The sequence below is a fragment of the Equus quagga genome, chromosome 4 (assembly GCF_021613505.1).
Source record: "Equus quagga isolate Etosha38 chromosome 4, UCLA_HA_Equagga_1.0, whole genome shotgun sequence".
Classification (NCBI taxonomy): domain Eukaryota; kingdom Metazoa; phylum Chordata; class Mammalia; order Perissodactyla; family Equidae; genus Equus; species Equus quagga.
Window position 1 is genome coordinate 96,286,105 of NC_060270.1, and position 17,858 is coordinate 96,303,962.

At 35.6% G+C, this 17,858-nt stretch overlaps 1 protein-coding gene across 2 annotated transcripts in view; it reads left to right on the plus strand.

Annotated features, from left to right (window-relative positions):
• GALNT13 (polypeptide N-acetylgalactosaminyltransferase 13) overlaps positions 1–17,858 on the plus strand; it is a 465,368-nt gene that overhangs the window by 438,068 nt on the left and 9,442 nt on the right. Inside the window, exons 13-14 of one of the 2 annotated variants that reach the window (XM_046657833.1) lie at positions 9,699–9,833; positions 17,607–17,804. In XM_046657833.1, the coding sequence (XP_046513789.1) occupies positions 9,699–9,833; positions 17,607–17,795 (324 nt within the window). In that variant the 3' untranslated portion in view covers positions 17,796–17,804. The remainder of the gene's footprint in view (positions 1–9,698; positions 9,834–17,606; positions 17,805–17,858) is intronic. The other variant, XM_046657834.1, reaches the window with a different exon arrangement.

The window sequence follows — 17,858 nt, forward strand, 5'->3', positions numbered from 1 at the left end:
GTGCTTTTTGGTGTTTTCACTGACTCTCTGCCAGGGGTTGCTGTCAGCAGCTAGGGCTTGCCGTCTGTTCCCTGCTATGTGGCCATCTCCAAAACATGGCAGTTTTCGTGTTCAAGGTCAGTAGGAAAACCTCTCTCTTTGGTCGGCTAATATGAGGTCCTACATAACATAATGTAATCATGGAGTGACTTTCCTGTCATAGTCACAGCCTCACCCACACTCAAGGGAAGGGTGTTTATACAAGGTATGTACACCAGGGGACAGGAATGTTGGGGCCATCTCAGAATGCTACCATAATCACACAGAAAGCAACAGCTACACATTCAAGCTTATCGAGTGGGGTAACTTTTGGAAGGAATGCTAATTGGGCTTAAATTTGCAATTTATATTCTTCAATAGTTCAATAGTAAAATATGAGTAAATGGAGCATAATGCTTATATATGTATTAGATTTCTCAGTGTAGTCTTCCTTTAAAACCCTTCAAGGCAGAGTAAAGTATTAAACATGCATAAACTGTAATATCAGTGTGTTTAAAATGGGAAGATTTAAAAATGAAGTAGAAAGAAAATAGAAACATCAGTCACTTTTTTTTATTGTATTAGTGCATGCTGCTTATTATATTACCTTACTCTCTTGCTCTGTTTTCCACAAAGTGAGCTAGAGAATTCAAAGACAAATTGTTTTCATTTCAATTCAATAAGTAATTATTGGACACATACTCCTTTCCTAGAATTGTTTCCAAAGATGTTCAGAATATATCCTTAGCATTGTTACTGGGCAACAAGTTTTACAAAATAAAATAAAACACAAAGATGAGACAGAATGTAATCAAATGCAGATTATATGCCTGGATTTTGCACAGATAATAACTAACACTGAGATGTTACTTTGGGCAAGTTCTGTGTTTAGAGTTTACATGAATTGCCTCCTTCAACCTCTGAAATAGCCCAGGAAACAGGGGGCACCTCTATCCCTTTTCCCAGATGAGGAAGCCAAGATCCTGACAAAGCCTCACAGTAACTCTGGTTCTGATGAGTAGTGGAGGAAGGTCTCAAACTCAGGTCTGTGTCATTTTCCAAATCCCATTATTTTAGTGTTGTCCTGTTCCAAAGATATACACAGATGATGCCATACCTGCATTACAGTGGGGATAAGTGATCTGGGTAAGAGTAGATACAAAATCCTACACGAAGAAAGTGAAGAATGTACTAAGACTTTTAATGAGCATAGTCTTTCCTGGGCAAAGTGGAATGGATAGTCCTAGGGTATGAGCACATACCTGGTCAGGGATGGAAGAATGATGTGACTTCCTGAGCACAAATTAAGAAATATCAAATTAAATTATGTATACATAGTTATATTGAAGTGAAAGGGGAAAGAGTTAATACTTCGTAGCTGATGTTGAGAACAGGATGGAAATATTAAACATGAGATACACACCCCCATCTTCTTTTTAATAATAGTTTTAGAGCACTAAAACTGCAAAAGACCATAGATATCATCTAGGCATCTAAGATAAGTTAAGAGGACACATCTAGAAGCTACCTACTTCTCCTTACCCTCTTTTACACAAACCACTGAGCTAACAAGCTATAGATGAAGCTTGAAATCAATTAAGACAGAAAAAGACCCCATCTGAGAGCAAAAGTCACTGCTTGGCAGTTCCATTGATAAGTTCAATTTCATCTATGCATTCTGCATGCTTATTTCAGGATGGTGTGACATGCAGTAAGAGAGAAAATTTTGAAAAATAAATCACATTGCTAAAGGTCTAATTTTTGTTGCTAAACAATTTTCCTTGTTATTTCAATGCAAATTTCCCTGGGCTATTTTTACAGAATGAGGGAGAAAACTATCATGATGTGTTTGTTTTCTTATAATTTACCTTCTGGATGGTTAACAGATTCCTCAAATTGACTGAACTTCAAATACCTAAAGAGGTCTCTTAGAGGGTCCAAAGCTCCAAAATGACTAAGTGATGGTTGTGTAAGGGACAGTATAGTCAAGTGAAAGAATAGTGGCAATAAGCTTGGGGTTGAGAGAGACCTCTGTGACTAAGTGTCTCTCTCAAATTGGGTGGATCTTGTAACTTTATTGACCTCAGTTTCTTCATCTGGAAAGTGAAGCAGTTGGTAGAGAGTAATATATACAGTCCCTTCAAACTGTGACCTTTTACAGTAAATATTGTCCTGAGGAGCTCAACAGGCAAAGTATTTTATAAATTCAAAGCTAAATCTAGGGAAATCACAACCTATATTATAAAGCTGAATCAAATGCACTTGTGAATATTTTAAGTACACACAGAATACATATATAAAAATAAATATATATATGTGTATATATATTGGCAAGCTATTTCTTAATCTAAGGATAAAAGAAGAAAAGATAGAGCCAGCAGAGGGCGTTTAGTTCCTGAGCCCCTTGCTGAAGGAAGCGTGGTCCAGGTCCCAGTACACGTAACACAGCGTCCTTGCTTTGCAACTTGCCCGGCTGGAACAAGGTTTCAAGGGAGCAGCTGCTTATGCTACAAATCTGAGCAAAAATTTGTTTGCAGTTTCTCAAAGGGGTAAATATAAAATAGTATTTTTAAAGAAGTAACTATATAACATTAGGATTTTACGTGTGATACAACTTTTAAAAGAATATATGGACACAGTCTTTCATTGTGTGAAATAAAGTGTTAATTTAATGCAGAATATTTTAGAAGATCGTTCTCACAACAGTCCTTGGAAATTGTTTAAATGCTGTTTTAATTGTAGATATTTGAAGAATCATAAAATGCCTTCGGGCATATTTCCCAAAATGAAGAATCCAGAACAAACCATATGCATTTGTGAAATAAAGAAAATGCTTGCCTTCTCTGAAAAAAATATTAAGAGAGGACGGAATCAAGATTGGAACTGGCTATCATCCTTTATATTTTGGGAATTATTCCTCAACTCATATGAGTACAGGAATTCAGAGACAGAAATCAATCTGACCTCAATAAAGTATATTTAAAAAGAAATAAATCATCTAGTCACAGTAAAGAACCACTTTATGGACATATATTTAAATAGAAAAGTGATTATAAAAATGATTGCTCTGATGCTTTTGGAAAGTATGACTGGATGTTACAATTTTCAGCCTGGACACTGAGATACAATAGAAGTGAAATCTAAAATCAGACTTCCTAGGTGAAATTTGCAATGACAATTTGGAAAACTGATTCTATGACTTTTAGACCCTTCAACCAGAATAAGGAATAATAGGAGGTGTGCTAGTTTCCCAGGGCTGTCATAACAAACTGCCACAAACTGGGCAGCTTAAAACAACAGAATCTGAAATCAAGGTGTCAGAAGGAGCATATTCCTTCTGAAACCTCTAAGGGAGAATCCTTCCTTCCTTCTTCCAGCTTCTGGTATTTGCTGCCAATCCCTCTGGCTTGTGGATGCATTGCTCATTTCTGCCTCTGTCATCACAGGGCTGTTTTCTCTACATAGGTCTCTGTCTTCTTATGAGGACACCAGTCATTTTGGATTAAGGGTCTGCCCTAGTCCAGTATGACCTCATGGTAACTTAACTAATTACATCTGCAATGACCCTATTTCCAAATACGTTCACATTCTGAGTTACTAGGGATTAGGATCAATATATGTTTTGAGGGAACACAGTTCAACCCATAACAGGAGGTGTCAGAAGGTGAAGAAGATTATAAGGTTTTCTATGGAGAAAGTAGTTGCCCTCCGTTTGGAGGAGGGGGGCTGGAATTCTAGCTTCCAGTGACCAAACTTCTGAGAGGAAGATTCAAGACAGGGGCAGCTTCATGAATATGAAACCCAGGCAGTCCAACAGTGCCCTACAGTCTTGAAAGTCTTAATAATTTTTGAACAAGTCGTCCTGCATTTTCGTTTTGCAATGGGCCCTGCAAATGATGCAGGACACCACTTTAAGAGCTCGCTAAGTGATGTGCTTTTTGCATTTGTGAAATATGGCAGGCTGTGACCTGACTCATACGTGTAAAGCTGGCCGGTGACAACTGAATTGAAGTGACTACGCTGCCTGGGTCATCTTGCCTCCCAGAGTTAAAAAAATCATAAAGAGTGGCCCACTTATAAAGTAGGCATCATCCTCTTAGTTAACACTGCAGTGAAAGGTGCTTAGCAATGGGAATGTCTAAAGAACCATAAATACTCCCAAGAGAGGGAGCTTTCAATCTCTGCCAGGCCAGAGAACAGGAAGCAGTTATGAAGAGTTCAAGTAAGACCTCTCCTATACCTTTACCACCTTGGAAGAACCAAAACCTGACTAGCAGCTGGGGGGATTTGGGAGTGGGCAAGAGAGGCGAGAAGAAATGAAGCTTAAGACGGTGAAATAGAGAAGTCTAGGATGCCCTATCCCGCTGCCGGCTTCCAACATAAAGCAGGCCCAATGTACAGAGAGGGAGGAGATTTAGTATTAAATTTCATTCCGATTTTTTTCTTTTTTGAGGAAGATTAGCCCTGAGCTAACATCTGCCACCAATCCTCCTCTTTTTGCTGAGGAAGACTGGCCCCATGCTAACATCTGTGCCCATCTTCCTCTACTTAATATGTGGGACGCCTGCCGCAGCATGGCTTTTGCCAAGCGGTGCATAGGTCCACACCTAGGAACCGAACCAGTAAACCCTGGGCTGCTGAAGTGGAACGTGCAAACCACTGCTGCGCCGCTGGACCGGCCCCAATCCTCCTCTTTTTGCTGAGGAAGATTGGCCCTGAGCTAACATTGGTGCCTATCTTCCTCCATTTTTTATATGTGGGATGCCTGCCACAGCATGGCTTGATGAGTGATGCTAGGTCCGCGCCCAGGATCTGAACTGGCGAACCCTGGGCCACTGAAACAGAGCATGTGAACTTAACCACTATGCCACCGGGCTGGCCCCTGTCACTTTTGGTAATATTAAACAAACTACTCTAATTTTTGAATTGAATCCCCAGGGGACCTAGGCTAGTAAGCAGAAAAATCACACATGCTATAGTTTTCATCTAGGAGTAGAAAAAGATGCATTGTCTCTTTCAACACATTTTAAAGAGTTAAAATTCTTATGAGCTGAATTGTGTCCCCTCAAAATTCACACGGTGAAGTCCTAATCCCAGTAACTCAGACTGTGACTATCTTTGGAGATGGGCTCTTTAAAGACGTAATGAAGGTAAAATGAGATCATCAGGGTGGGCCCTAATCTAAGCTGACTGTTGTCCTTATAAGAAGTGATTAGGACACAGAAAGGCACTGTGGGAAGACCATGGGAAGATGCAGGGAGAAGATGACCCTCTACAAGCCAAGGAGAGAGGGCCACAGAAGAAACCGGTCTTGCTGATACTTTGATCATGGACTTCCAACCTCCAGTACTCTGAGGAAATAAATGTCTGTTGCTTAAGCCGCCTAGTCTGTGGTACTTTGTTATAGCAGCCCTAGCAAACTGATACAATAGGAGACAATAAAAACTGAGTTGTTACAGTGAACTGAGTAGTTTTGAGAGGCATGATAATTAACAGGGTCCACAAAATGGAGCAAAAGATCCATCACTTCTTATAAGACAGCTGAACTTAAAATAGTTGAGTAGAAATGGCCTCATTAGTGGTTGTTCGTAGAGCTGGCTTGACCAACAGATTACAGAAGGTGATATGTAATGCCAGATAGCTCATAACTTTACATTTAAACAAATTTGAAGATGAGGTATAAAATACAGAATTTTCAAAGCACCATAAACTCTTACATCCATATGGTTCACATAAAGAGCTCTACTTATACTTGCAATACTATAAGTTGGTATCCATCACAGGAATATACATGTAATTGCACAATGTAATAAAAGTGCAAATTGATTTAGTATAATATATATGAATCATATCCACATGGTTTCTAACACAGATAGTTGCTCAATTAATGTTAACTTCCTCTCTATTTCCTCTTTTATAATGGATGGGAGGATAAGAAGATTGATTATTTTACCCTGTTTCTAGTCACCTTAGCTCAAAGTGATTAGACTTTGATTCAATCAATTGTCATTAGAGCCAAGCTGGAATTGGAGCAACAGAAAATAAACGCTAAATCTATGGTTTGTGTAACTCAATTCTTGTTTTAATAAGAATAAGTATTGGTAAACCAATGATAAAGCAGTTTGAGTGGTATCCGGAAATGGAGGAATAATTTCCAGTTTGTCTAAGAGAATATACAATCAGACTTCACTATGAAGGAATCCACCTGGTAAAGTCATCAACATGTGTGACAGTTGACTCTAAGTTAAAGTGCTTCATGTGTGTTCATGTTTTAGCTATTTTATCTGACCTTATGATCAGGCATAAAGGTTTTAACTACAACGGGAGAACAGACTGGGCAGGTGCTTTACTAGGATCTACACATAGCAACTGAGAGAGTCTACATTGACACAGGCAACAGGCAGTAGCCATAGGGAGCAGCTGCCTTCTAGGAAATCTAGCAAGAGATGTGAGGTTGTCCCCCCAGGCATAAGGAACTCAGAAGTGGTTAATCTAGAGGGTGACGATATATGGAGATGGCACTATGCTAAATGTGTCAGGAAGGTCTGTCATTAGGTATTAGAGCGCCACCTCAGGACTGTGTGTGTGGTGGCCAAGGGGTAGGCACAGACAGGCAAGAGCAAAGCCTGCCAGGATCCTGTCCTAAAATTCTTTGGGTACTGGCATATTGTCAAGGCAGGAATCCATATGCAAGGCCACAACCTGGGATTAGCCCCAAGACTGGAATAATAACACTAAATATCAATTACCAGATGCTGTCTACGTACCTAGATTTCTACAAAGTATTTTGCGTATAATATTTTAGTGCATGCCAAAGCGATTTCCATGAACCTCCTACAGTTGGAGATATGAAAAAGCACAAAGATGACGGTTATGGGTAGCAAGATGATAGATAGAACAGATAAATAATTGAGAACAAACCTAATTTCCAGATAAAATCAAGAAAGATGCATGTACTGGCTGTTTATTATTATTATGTAGAATAAAAAACATCCTAGAAACAGTTATAAAAATGAGATTATCAGCAGGCCAGCCCCGTGGCCAAGTGGTTAAGTTCGCGCACTCCACTTCAGTGGTCCAGGGTTTCAGCAGTTTGGATCCTGGGCGCAGACATGGCACTGCTTGTCAGGTCATGCTGAGGCAGCATCCCACAAGCTCAACCAGAAGGAGCTACAACTAGAATATACAACTATGTACTGGGGACTTTGGGGAGAAAAAAAATAAAAGAAGAAGAAGATTGGCAACAGATGTTAGCTCAGGTGTCAATCTTTAAAAAAAAAGTGAGGGGCTGGCCCAGTGGTGCAGCGGTTAAGTTCGCACGTTCTGTTTCTCGGTGGCCCTGGGTTCCCTGGTTCGGATCCCGGGTGCAGACATGGCACTGCTTGGCAAAAACCATGCTGTGGTAGGTGTCCCACATATAAAGTAGAGGAAGATGGGCATGGATGTTAGCTCAGGGCCAGTCTTCCTCAGCAAAAAGAGGAGGATTGGCAGTAGTTAGTTCAGGGCTAATCTTCCAAAAAGAAAAAAAAAAATGAGATTATCGGGTATGAAAAACAAATTAATCCTGGTTTTACATTAACACCAGAAAATAATGAAAGCATTATCTACAGTTTTTTTCCCCAGAAAAAGTATCTGTGGGGCAAGTATTCTATCAGTTAGGGTTTTTTTCAAGTGCAAAGGCCAAAGAAAAATAATTTCAGATGTGCATATATAGCCTCAGAAAATATTATACAAATATATCTTTCTTGAGTGAAAATTACTTATCTGCTAATTGACAAAAAAAAAAGGAATCAAAATTAGAAATTGAGGAACAGGATGTGGGAGACTGCTCTCTAGAACTTTCAACATGTAAAGTTTCCAAACTATTGTAAGAGACCGGAGGAGAATCATCGCTTAGGGCATGATTATACACATTATGCAAAATTAATGGTGAATGTGAATGCTTCAGTGTCTCTGTTTACACTGGCATCTGTATACAACCAAAAGAAAGGAATTTTAATGTGGAAAATTATCCTTTACATTGAAATAACCCTATAATTGGCAAAAGAAATTTTCCTCCCTCAGATTAAGGTTTACTGTTAGAATCAGTTAATTAAATATGTTTGTAATTATATTTTTAAAATACTGGGGGCCAGCCCAATGGCACAGCAGTTAAGTTTGCACGTTCTGCTTTGGTGGCCCAGGGTTCACCAGTTCGGATCCCAGGTGCGGACCTATGCACTGCTTGTCAAGCCATGCTGTGGCAGGCGTCCCACATATAAAGTGGAGGAAGATGGGCATGGATGTTAGCTCAGGGCAGTCTTCCTCAGCAAAAAGAGGAGGATTGGTGGCAGTTGTTAGCTCAGGGCTAATCTTCCTCAAAAAAAAAAAAAACATGCTTGGGAAGGATGCAAATACTTATCTTTGATGAGTGTTTCTTTTGTTCTTCTTTTGGTTACTCATATTTCCACTAAAACTATGAACATTAAAAATATTAAAGATAGGAAAAATTTTTCTGAATTTCAACAGGAAGTGTATAATATATTTTATATAGCTCAATTAAATGAACTTCATATGGTTCTCAAGCTTTTATATTTTTGAGCAGAATGTGTAAAGTTTGTGAAGAATTTCCTTTTCAGATGTTGGCTTAAGAGGGTACTTGGGTTCCATCATTGACTCTGCAGCTTCCTCTTACCGCTTCCTGTGATTTTCCCAGAAGCCCAGAGTAGCAGTGCTATAGAGGAACCCTTTCAAGATTAACTTGTTCAGCTCACAGACTTGGACTCCAGAGTTTAGAAGTGATTTGTGGAGCTGACTTCCTCAGATTTCTTCAGACTGCTTTGGGAAACAAAGAGATCCTGAGAGGACCTTCCTCCTTACACTACCTCTTGACATTACCAGAAAGAAATAAATACCCACAGAACCCTGAACCGTGCTTATCATGGCTAACAAAAGAAAACCACCTTTGTAATTATGTACTTAATAACCCTCATGAAACTTTAATAATGTTATAAATAAATTATTCACACTGGGAACAAAATAATAGAGATTATTACAATATCAATTTGAATTCACTAATGAGTCTACAATCCACCTTGACATTTCTTGGATATTTTGAGAAGAATTGATGTAGTCAAGCTTAGCCAAAACCATATGAGAAAGTATAGAGCCTACCTTTAATGAGATCTCTAGAGAAGATAATTCTATAAGCTTCAGAAACCCACTGACAATATTTAATAAAATTTATGTAGTGTACTTATGTTATTGAATTAAAGATTTAAACTTCTTTATGAAAAACATGATTGTCTCGAGAGTCGGGGGTCATAAGTTGGGAGGAAAAAGGGCTGCCCTTTATTGAGCTCCATGTAATTTACAGACTTTATTTTATTGAACGTGTTGTGAGCATTATAAGGGAAGTATAGTGTGGAAACACAGTGCCAGCATATAATAAGCATTTAACAATTTAGTTTGTTGAATTGAGGCTTCATCAAAATCTTATAAAACAGATGACAAGGTCCCTACTTTGCAGTTGAAGAAAAGGACTCGGAGAGATGACCTAGCTTTCTGGAGATCACACAGCAGAGATCATTTGAAAACATAAGTTTACATGATAGGAAATCTTCCACAGGTAAATCTGCTATACTGTGACTCTTTTGTTTTTAAGTAGATATCATTTTATTAGCTGAATTCTATATTTTCAGGTATTTTCTTATACTGCCGACAAAGAAATCCGAACAGATGACTTGTGCCTGGATGTTTCTAGACTCAATGGACCTGTAATCATGTTAAAATGCCATCATATGAGAGGAAATCAGTTATGGGAATATGATGCCGAGGTATAGTATTTTTCTTAATTCACTTATTTAATGCTTAAAGTCAAGTTATATATTTCAAATACATTTAAATCCTAAGCTATTTTTTTCTGCATTGGAATAGCTGTATTTTCAAGCATACATGCTGAGATCTGATAACATTAGGATGGTATATCATATAAATAGGTTTTTGCCAAACTGGTCCATTAATATAAAACACGTATGAGGAAAATAAAGTCATTTTTATGTGCGTAAAATTTATCACCATGTACGTGCTCAACATAAATTAGGTAAGGGGTAAGCTTTGCTTGTTTGAGAAGTATATATGAAGATGTGCATAGAGGACAATAGATTATTTTCATACTTTCAAATTTTAAATTTTACGCTGTTGTAATCTGTGATATATATGCTTTCAACTTAAAGGGAAAAAGGAAAAAGTTGACAAGGTTAGTATGAATGCTCTTTATAATAGTAAATACTCTGTAAGATAAACTAGTTAGGTATATAATCAGCTAAGTGGCATCTTCTCAACATAGCACATCTTCCTGATAGAAGAGAAGGAGAGAAAAACGATAAAATTACTATGGGGAATTTATAGCCAGGCAGTGTGTAAAAACCAGATCAACCATCAGATGGAGCTAATAAAAAAGAAATATTTTCCTCTGCGTAAGGAAGCTGCCTTGAAACAGCTTCATTTCATTCAGTTCTCTTTGCTTAGCAAAATGAATTGGTTGTGTTACATTTTCCACATTATTAAATTCTTGGTGGCTTATTTAAGATAAGAAATAAACTTTATTCTTACAAAATATATAATACAATAGAGGTAAATTAATTTCACAAATGCAGTGTTCTAGGCGAGCCTAAAATACTTTGCAAGAGTAACATTTTAAAAACCAATCCACAGAGTTGTTGGTATTATTCATATTTTAACAAGATCTTCTTTTTAAAAACTCTTTGAATCTCATTGTAATTTACACAATGTAGTTTCTTATGTGAAATTTCAGGAAAACTTACTGAATTCTTATAGGATTTGAAACTGATTACATAGGATTAAAATTTGGCCCTAAAGTTTATACATTACCAAGCTCTTACCAAGACATGAAATAGTCTTTTCTGGAACATAATTAAGGACTAACACCCTGAATCCTTCCTATGTTCTATTCAGACTCTTTTGTCTTCTCAATACCTTATAACTTTGTCTGACCACCATTTTTTACTCTTCAACTATTACCATCACCACTCTTTATATTAAGCCTGAAGAAGTCATGTCCTCAAATAATACACGTGGGTAAACCTGGACCCTTAATCTGCTCCCTATCTCTTCTATGAGGAACAGTACAGATAAAAATGTACAAATAAAGGAGAGATCCTGCAAGTAATATTTTTTTAATAAAACTTTTTGTTATTGTTGTTGTTGCCCTTTAGTTTTCACTGGGAACCCGTGACTTTATTGGGCTTGTGCCAAAAATAAAGAAATCTAGCGTATTTATAATGAAAGGAGAATGAGTGTACATATTTTTGTAAGGTGAAGCAGTATTGTATTTCAAAATTCCACTTTTAATCTTTAAACTTTTCTATAATTTTTTGAGTGGAAAATAGCTTCATAGTCATAACTCAAATTCTTTTGTTTTTGAAATAAATATTGTTGGTAATTAGGCTTATATTTTTGTTCATATTCTTATCAGCCATTAGCAAGATTATTTAATAGTAAGGGACTTTGAAAAAAACGTGAAAAAAAATAGATAGCTTCACCTAAAATAAAGAAATAGTTTTTCAGATTTGCTATTTTGGATGACTAGTAGTTATTGCAGTATTTTTAGAGCATTATAGTATTTTGTGTCATGTAAACTTTGTTTCTAGAACACACACAAAAAAGCCACAGATATTGAGGAATGTTTATTTTTAAATAAATAATCCAATCATCCTAATAGTTACGTAATATAGATTAATTTATTCTCCTATGTGTTTATGTTTTGAAAATTAAATTGTGATGTTACACTTGTCTAAATTCAAAATTTCCAATCATAATGTAGATATTTTTGCCACATCTAAAAATGTATAAATCAAAATGTAGAGAAGTCATGTGAAAATAGAATAATTATAAGAATAATGCATTGCCTTTCTGGAAATTTCAGCTTTGAGACAATACTGATTTTATTTGTGAAGAAGTCAGAAAAAAGATGATTTGTTTTAATGAAATTGAAATATAATATTTATTTTTATTACCTTTTCTTTAAGTTTCAGGTTTAGGATCACTTTAGTCTACAGAATAGAGCCAACCATTGCTACCCAAAGTGTGATTCTAGGACCAGTAACGTCACCTGGAAACTTGTTAGGAAGGAGGAATCTGAGATACCACCCTAAACACACATAGATCAGAGTCTGTAACAAAATTCCCAGGTCACTCATGTACACATCGAAGTTTGAGAAGGACAGGTCTAGACAGTGGCCAAATATCCACTTATTTTCCTTAGTTTTTCTATACACTGTTGAAAAATATTGCAAAGTTATGGAAAGGCATAAGTACACTTGGGAGAATGTCAAGGTCCCCAGGAGGGATTGGGGAGGGAAAGTGAGCAGAAGAGTGAGAGGTGCTGAGATGGGAAAGAGGAGAAGCTGATGAGTAGCTCTAGTCTGCTCCTATTCCAACCAGTGGAAAGCAGACAAGTGCAGCTTGCTACCTCTTTAGTTCAGTTCTTTATCTGTTGCTATCAAAGGCAGATTTATTCCTCTTTGAGAAACCTCTGAGGTGGTGCGCTTTCAAAGCAGAATGAAACTTGGTGGGGTTTATAGAATTACAGAGCTGAAATTTACCTTAAAGTTCTTTTCTTTCAGCCTTTATCAGGACGAAACTAAAGCGCAAAGATCACATCGCGAGCCACAGAGACAGGATTTAGGTCCTAATACAGTAATGAAAGAAAGCTAGTTATCAGTACAATTGGGAATCTCACAGTGTGAACGGTTGAAATATTCCATCACCTTATTTCCCGTAGTCCTTTCAGTCTTAGAAAAACAAGTCATAAATAGGAGCAGAATTGTTGGAATATCCAGAGGAAAATTGAAACAGTATCGTAAAGTCTCAAAACATGCAGTCTCTCCAGCTGCACTGGTTTGTTTACTTCTTAGGTGGGGGAGGAGGGAAGAGAAAGGAATAAAGTTTATTGAGTGTCTATAATTTTATTTGTTTTCTCACGCAATTCTTAATGACAGTCCTATAAGATACTACTATTAAAATTTGTGTTCTTCACATTAGTGATCAGAAGCTCTAAGTGTTTCAGTGCCTTGTCTAGGTTTTTACACCCCAGCTTTCTGGCAATAAATCTAGCAATCTTTCCACTACACTATATTGCCTCTTGAAGTCAGTGAAAAACCAGAAAGAATTAGATGCTTTCAGTGATGATGATGTAATAAGCTAAATGGACAGTATTACAAATGAAAGAAATTATTAAATACTATTGTTTGTCGTACCAAACTTTATTCACATAGAATTTCTCCTTTCCTTAATAATTGGAAAGACGTTCTGCAATAAATATTGTCTGTTTAGACAAGCAGGCAATCATAAAACTATTTTGTCAGTATGTCTAATTGCTTATAAACTTTAGCTCTATATTCATTATGTATTAATTACTATCTAATTGCTTCTTTTTTTATTTGCATAAAACTAAGCATATGTTGATAATAAATACATATCTTTGGCCAACTTTGATTTGAAATATAGCTTCCTACTTTCTTGTAAATATTTCTTAAATAACACAACTGTGAATTTAATTTGGTATCACTTTATACCTGGCCAAACATGTTTGATTGGGGGGGAACTGAGCATCGTTAGCAAAACTGCAAGATCCCCACCTGGTTTAAATCTCTTGAATAAATTACCTGAACACTTTGGTGCTGTAAAAGCCCATTGCCACAGAGTTAAAACAAAAAGGAGAAAAAAAAAACAAGCAATTTCATCTCACTGAGACATTTTAGAAATTATTTTTATAAAGGTCTGTCATCCATTCATTCTGTTTTATTCGAGTTTTCTTATATTCTGTTTTAACATTGCAATTGTGTTCCAATCCATTTGAAATTTACATTTTCCTGCAACAAGTGCACATAATCACATTTCTTTTTGAACATCTAGGCAACAACATACAGTGTGAGAATCTAATTTTAGAACAGAACACTTATCCTCAACAAACACTATGTAACAAAGAAAAAAAAAGAGAGCAAAAGATGATGCTAAAAATAAGTCTTGTTTTTCACGTGACTGAGCAAATTGACTGAGAAAATACTTGTTAGGAATTTGTTATTCATCTGTATCAAATGTTTCCCACAGTCACAATATAAGGAATTTTTGTCAGTAGGTAAAATATGTTGGATTGATATTTACTGAAATCACAGAAGCTTATATTTAGACTTTACTTAATACCTCCTCTTTTATTTACCTTTATCAGAAAGCAGGTAAATGGGAATATAATTTCAAGGTAAGTGATCTATAACCGTCAACCCAGCCATTTCCCTGTGTAGCATTCCTAATAAAAACAGTGGCTCCATTTACCTTTGAAGGCTGTGTATATCAGAGTAGTAAAACCTTTCCATGTTCCTATCGCCCCATAGCTGTGATTTCTTATGTAGAATCAGTTAGTGACTGGGACTTTCAATAGTTTAGTACTGCATTTTTAGTTCTCGTTTGTTAAACATTTACACTTTCTTAAGAAGACTCACACTCTATTCTAATGAATGCACAGATCACCTTGTCAGGAAATCTTCTTAATATTTGGAATAACAACTTTATTATATTAATTTTTAAATAATTGTTATTCTGTACTTGATCAATAGGGGAAACCCTATTGCCTTTATCATTAAATTAAATATCTATAACAGTCTAAATTTATTCTTACTTTATCATCATATATAATAATCAACTGGGTTTCATTTTAAACTTTTAGTATGGCATCTTTTAAACTGAGACCTACATGTGTGATTGGTTCTTCAATCAATCATAGTCGCTTCTATTTGTTCATTAAAATGTCAAGTTTTTTACTTAGTGCTTTTTAAAGGTACAAAGGTATGATCTAATTTTATAATTTTATGATTCTTATTTTGTCAGCAAAGTTGTTTCCCTAGCCTGATTCCGGTTGGCTGTCAGTAGTAACTGTATCTTCCAAAGGGTAGACTTAGGAACGCTCTGTAACACATCTTGTCTTAGCAAAACATACAAATACGTTTAAAGGCAGGAATTATTAATTTTTTTCTTATGCATCTTAAAATAGTGTGATTAAAATTTTATAAATCCCAGGAAATTCTAATGCTTTAAACTTCAGAGGAGAACGATTAAGTAATGCTGTTATAAACAAAAATCAGTACTACCTTAGGGTTCATATTACCCTGTTTTCTAGTCAATATTTTAAATAAAGCTCTAGGAGAAGATATTTGGCCGTATGATGCATATCAGTCTACAGGTCACATGGCCTTCAAAATTGAGTTAACATGACGGTTTCCTAAAGTTGTGAGAGGCATTTGCAACAAATATGACAAAGGGCTCATATGCATCAGAAAGAGCATTTAAAAGAAAAAAATGTACACCCAATATAAAATATGCAAGGTCTTGAATAAACAGCCTAGGAGAATTATAAATAGCCAAAGAAAATGAAATTTAAAAGTTAATTTAAATAACTATCAAAAATACATAAATAAAAAATTATTTCATGTGTGTTCTTTTATCCATTTATTTATTTATCCTGTCAGTATGTCAATACATGTTTTTAATGCCAACACACAGTACTGGTGTAGATGCAGGAAAACTGACATTCATACAGTATTCTGGCGTATCATAAGCACAAGAAATGTTAGCTGAGACTGCTATTATTACAAAATAATTATTATAGTTTTTTTTAAACTTTGCTAATGTATTAAAATGCTCATATCTTTTGACCTTGTGATTTCACTTCTAAGAATTATTTCTAAAGAAACAATATAGATGTGGAGAGAGATGTTCAGAGATGTTTACCACAACATTATTTATAACTCCAAACTGGAAAGACATTCCCCCCAAATAGAAAAATTAAATGACTTTTGGCAAATCTACTTGTATAAATTGTTTACTTCAGATGTTTTTAGATTATTTTAATGATAAGAGGGATGCCCGCAATGCAAATAGAAGGATATTTCATTAGCTGACCTCAATTACATAAATTTGCATGTGATAAAAATTACTAGAAAACACATCAAATATTAATAGTTGGTATCTTCTCGACAGAGTACCAGAAAAAATAAACTATACATTTTTTTAAATGAATGAAATTAACAAACGTTTTTGTGGATTTTTTAAAATGAAAATTAATTTTTATCTCAATGAGGTTACTTGAGATTTCTAATTTTTTTCTGGTTCATGACTTTTTAGAAATACCTGGAGTGAAAGTTCTTTGAATGTGTTTCATGGTCATTCATGTGATAAACAAGTTGAGGTAAAATTTTACAAATGTATTTTTAATGGAAATTTTTATACTGTATTCATGTTCTGGAGTTACATTTCCTGAGCATAAGGAAAATCAAGTTTTGTTTTTATTTTAAACCAAGGAAAACTGTACAATTTATTTTCCTTTATAATGACACATGGAATTCACAATCCTTAACACTGGGATCTTTGATGTTAACATGACATTTACTAAGAAAATTTTATTGCAAAAAGAAAAATCACTGAGGGCAAAGGATAATCAAGCCTAGAAATTTTAAACAATATAGATAGGAAATTCAAGTTTGGTTTAAAAAAAAAACCCTAAACTAGTCTTCTTAATAAATCAAACTATATAGTGAACAGTATCAATTTACAAATAAAATGTATTATATATGACGTTACCTTTCCTATCTTATAAATGATTCCTCTACCATTTTACTGTAGAAAGTAAGTCCTTGAAATGGAAAATCCAATGATTTGTGTCCATTAAGCTGCCCGAGAGATGTAGGTGAATTTTATCAGAATTTATTTTCCTCATTGGCTTTCTACTAAGTGTTTCAATCAATAAACTTATACAATGCCTCCTGTGGGCAGGCACTGGGTTGATGATGTAGGTAGTCATGGTCCTTGGCCTTCCTGGAGCTTATGTTCCTGCAGAGGAAATAGATGGAAAATAAGAAACAGACAAATAAATAAATTACAAATTGTGTTTGGAGAATTAGCTCAAATTAAGAGACCAAATAGAGTTGATCTTTGTCTTTCTCCTCCCTTCACTAACTTTCTAATTGACATTTACGTGAATGTGGCAAGCATATGTGAAACACTTTTAACACCACTAGGTTAGCCTTGTGGAAACAATTTGAGTACCATACTGTAGAAAGTAAAGCAAAGCTTTAAAGCTAAATTATTCCTGAGACTCTTCACCAGCATCCACTCAAGTTTAGGGCAAAGGAATGAGGAGGCCAAAGACCGTAATTGGAAACTCTCTGAACTAACTATGATTTTGAATATCTGCTCACAAAATAACTCATTTAGCACTGAAAGTATGTTATTATTAGGATGAACACTGAGAATATAACCTTCTCTATTCAAAATAAACTTTTGCCCAAAATGTTTTATCATCTGATCTCAGGCTTTTCTCCATATTCTCAGTCTTATCTTCATTTACTCCTCCTGAATACAGCTGATATTAGAGCCATCTAAAAGGATGCAGCTCACAGCTCCATGGATACAATTATTGTGACGTGTAGCTCCCATCCTTATCCAGTAGAAATTGTATGTTGCCGAGAATGATTGATTGATTACTGCCTTTGTACTTGATTTTGTCATTATTCATTATTTTCTTTGTCAAACAGACCCACACTCTTCTTCACATAATCACCCAGTCCTGTCTCTCTGTAAGCAAAGTAGCTGATGGCTCCCAACAGCCCACTGTGGAAATATGTAATGATAGCCCTTGGCAGAAATGGCTACTAAGAAACTATACAAGAATGGAAGTTTTTAGGAATATTTTTAAGAATCCTACTGATTATATTCTCAAATAATTTTTGGAGGTTTGTGTTATAGACTTTATTAAATTTATTTTAGATTTTTGTTATATTCTGTTA